At 29.5% G+C, this 1,863-nt stretch overlaps 1 protein-coding gene across 1 annotated transcript; it reads right to left on the reverse strand.

The window, feature by feature from the left end:
- Positions 1-400: 400 nt before the first annotated feature.
- On the reverse strand, positions 401-1,621 carry LOC136091965 (uncharacterized). The gene has a single exon (XM_065819685.1). It carries the CDS (start codon positions 1,619-1,621, stop codon positions 401-403), a length of 1,221 nt encoding a protein of 406 aa, XP_065675757.1.
- Positions 1,622-1,863: the final 242 nt, after the last annotated feature.

Genomic DNA, 1,863 nt, shown 5'->3' on the forward strand with positions numbered 1-1,863 from the left:
ACCCACAAGTTTGTTCCCCAGTAAAATGTCAAACCTTTTTACAGAGTGGTAAAGTAATAGCAATAGTATTTAAGAGTCTTAAAGTTTCAAATTTAATCAAATATTAAGCAGAAATGACTTGGCCCGCATGACAATACTTCACGAACTACCTTTTTTAATTGTTGAACATTGCGGTTTTAGAGATTATAGTAAAAATCGACAACCTTTTTTGAAAATGGTTAGTCGATGTACAATTACAAATCATTGTTTGAAAACCTTATAATATAATATAATATAAAAATTGCTGTATAAACTATTTAAGTTTGGTGAGTCAAAACTACTTAGAGTTTTGACTGTAACAGCCGTTAAATGTAAAATTTTGTAAATAAAATAAAAAAAAGTTCATAAATAGAGTTTAGTATCAAAAGTTCAAAATTTTATCTATTCTATTTTTGAACGTGTTTTTGTTTACGGAGTCGATTGCATCCTGTGACAGTAAATTCCAATCGCCGACTACTCTGTTGGTTAAATAATAATAGCTGCAAAATTTCTTTGTATATTGTCGATGAAGTCTTTTATTATGACAATATCTGGACATGCTGTTATAAAAACTCAAAGGCTCTTCAAATCTAATGTATTCAGTTGAATTTAATATTTTAAATATTTCTATTAAGTCGCCTCTTCTTCTCCTTTCTTGTAGGGTTGGTAAACCTAATACTTTTCTCCTTTCTTCATAACAGATACCTTTCAGTGATTCAATCCTCGTCGATCTACGCTGTACATTTTCGAGTCTCTTAATATCTTTAGTACAAAATGGGCTCCATACAGAGGCTGCATATTTAAGCTGTGGCCTAATATTTGAATTGTATAACAACTTTAATATGGAAACATCAAGATATTTAATTCCGTGTTTTAAAAAACCCAGTGTTCGATTTGCCTTATTTGCTAGATTGATAACATAATTTTCCCATTTGCGGTCATTTGATATTATCGAACCTAAATCTTTTTCAACTTCTGTTTTTTGTAAAATGTGATCTTCTAATTTGTAATTAAATTGAGGATTCAAATTACCAATGTGCATTGTTTTACACTTTCCTCTGTTGAATTTAACAAACAACTTATTTGACCAGTCTAATAACTTATTTAAGTCTTCTTGAAGAGCATTGTTGTTACTTTCATTATTAATTAATGGCATTATTTTTGTATCATCTGCAAATAATTCTGATTTATTTAGTATGTTTACTTTTAAGTCATTTATAAATATGATAAACAGGAGTGGACCGAGGACAGAGGGGAACTCCACTTGTGACTGCCAATCTGAAGCAAACTCACCCAGAACTACTCGTTGTTTTCTATTACTGAGAAATGATTTACACCATTGTAGGATTATATAGGATTGAAAACCATAACCATAAAGCTTGCAGCATAATTTCGATAAAGAAAATGAATCAAAGGATTTTGCAAAGTCCAAATATATTATATCAATATTATTACCAGTTTCAATTTTGCTTGTTATAAAATCTAAAGTCTCTAATAAGTTGGAGCAACAATTTTTACCATTAAAAAATCCATACTGTTCACTTGCTATTAACTTATTTAAAGCCAAATGGTTCATCATAACATTGTGAATAATTTTCTCCATAACCTTGCATACTATTGATTTTATTGATATTGGTCAATAATTTGAAGGATCTAACTTATCTCCTTTCTTGAATAGTGAATTTATGTTTGCAGTTAACCATTCGTTTGGTTTAACACCACTATAAAATGACATTTCAAAGATCAGTGATAAAGGATGAGAAAGTGATTTTGAACATTCTTTGAAAACATGAGGATGAACTTTGTCAACACCGGTTGTTTTATTAACATTAAGGTTTACTAACT

Source organism: Hydra vulgaris, chromosome 15, assembly GCF_038396675.1.
Source record: "Hydra vulgaris chromosome 15, alternate assembly HydraT2T_AEP".
NCBI classification, from domain to species: Eukaryota; Metazoa; Cnidaria; class Hydrozoa; order Anthoathecata; family Hydridae; genus Hydra; species Hydra vulgaris.

Coding starts and splice junctions, on each gene's coding strand:
- LOC136091965 (XM_065819685.1), bottom strand. CDS start 1,621: ATGGAGAAAATTATTCACAATGTTATGATGAACCATTTGGCTTTAAAT.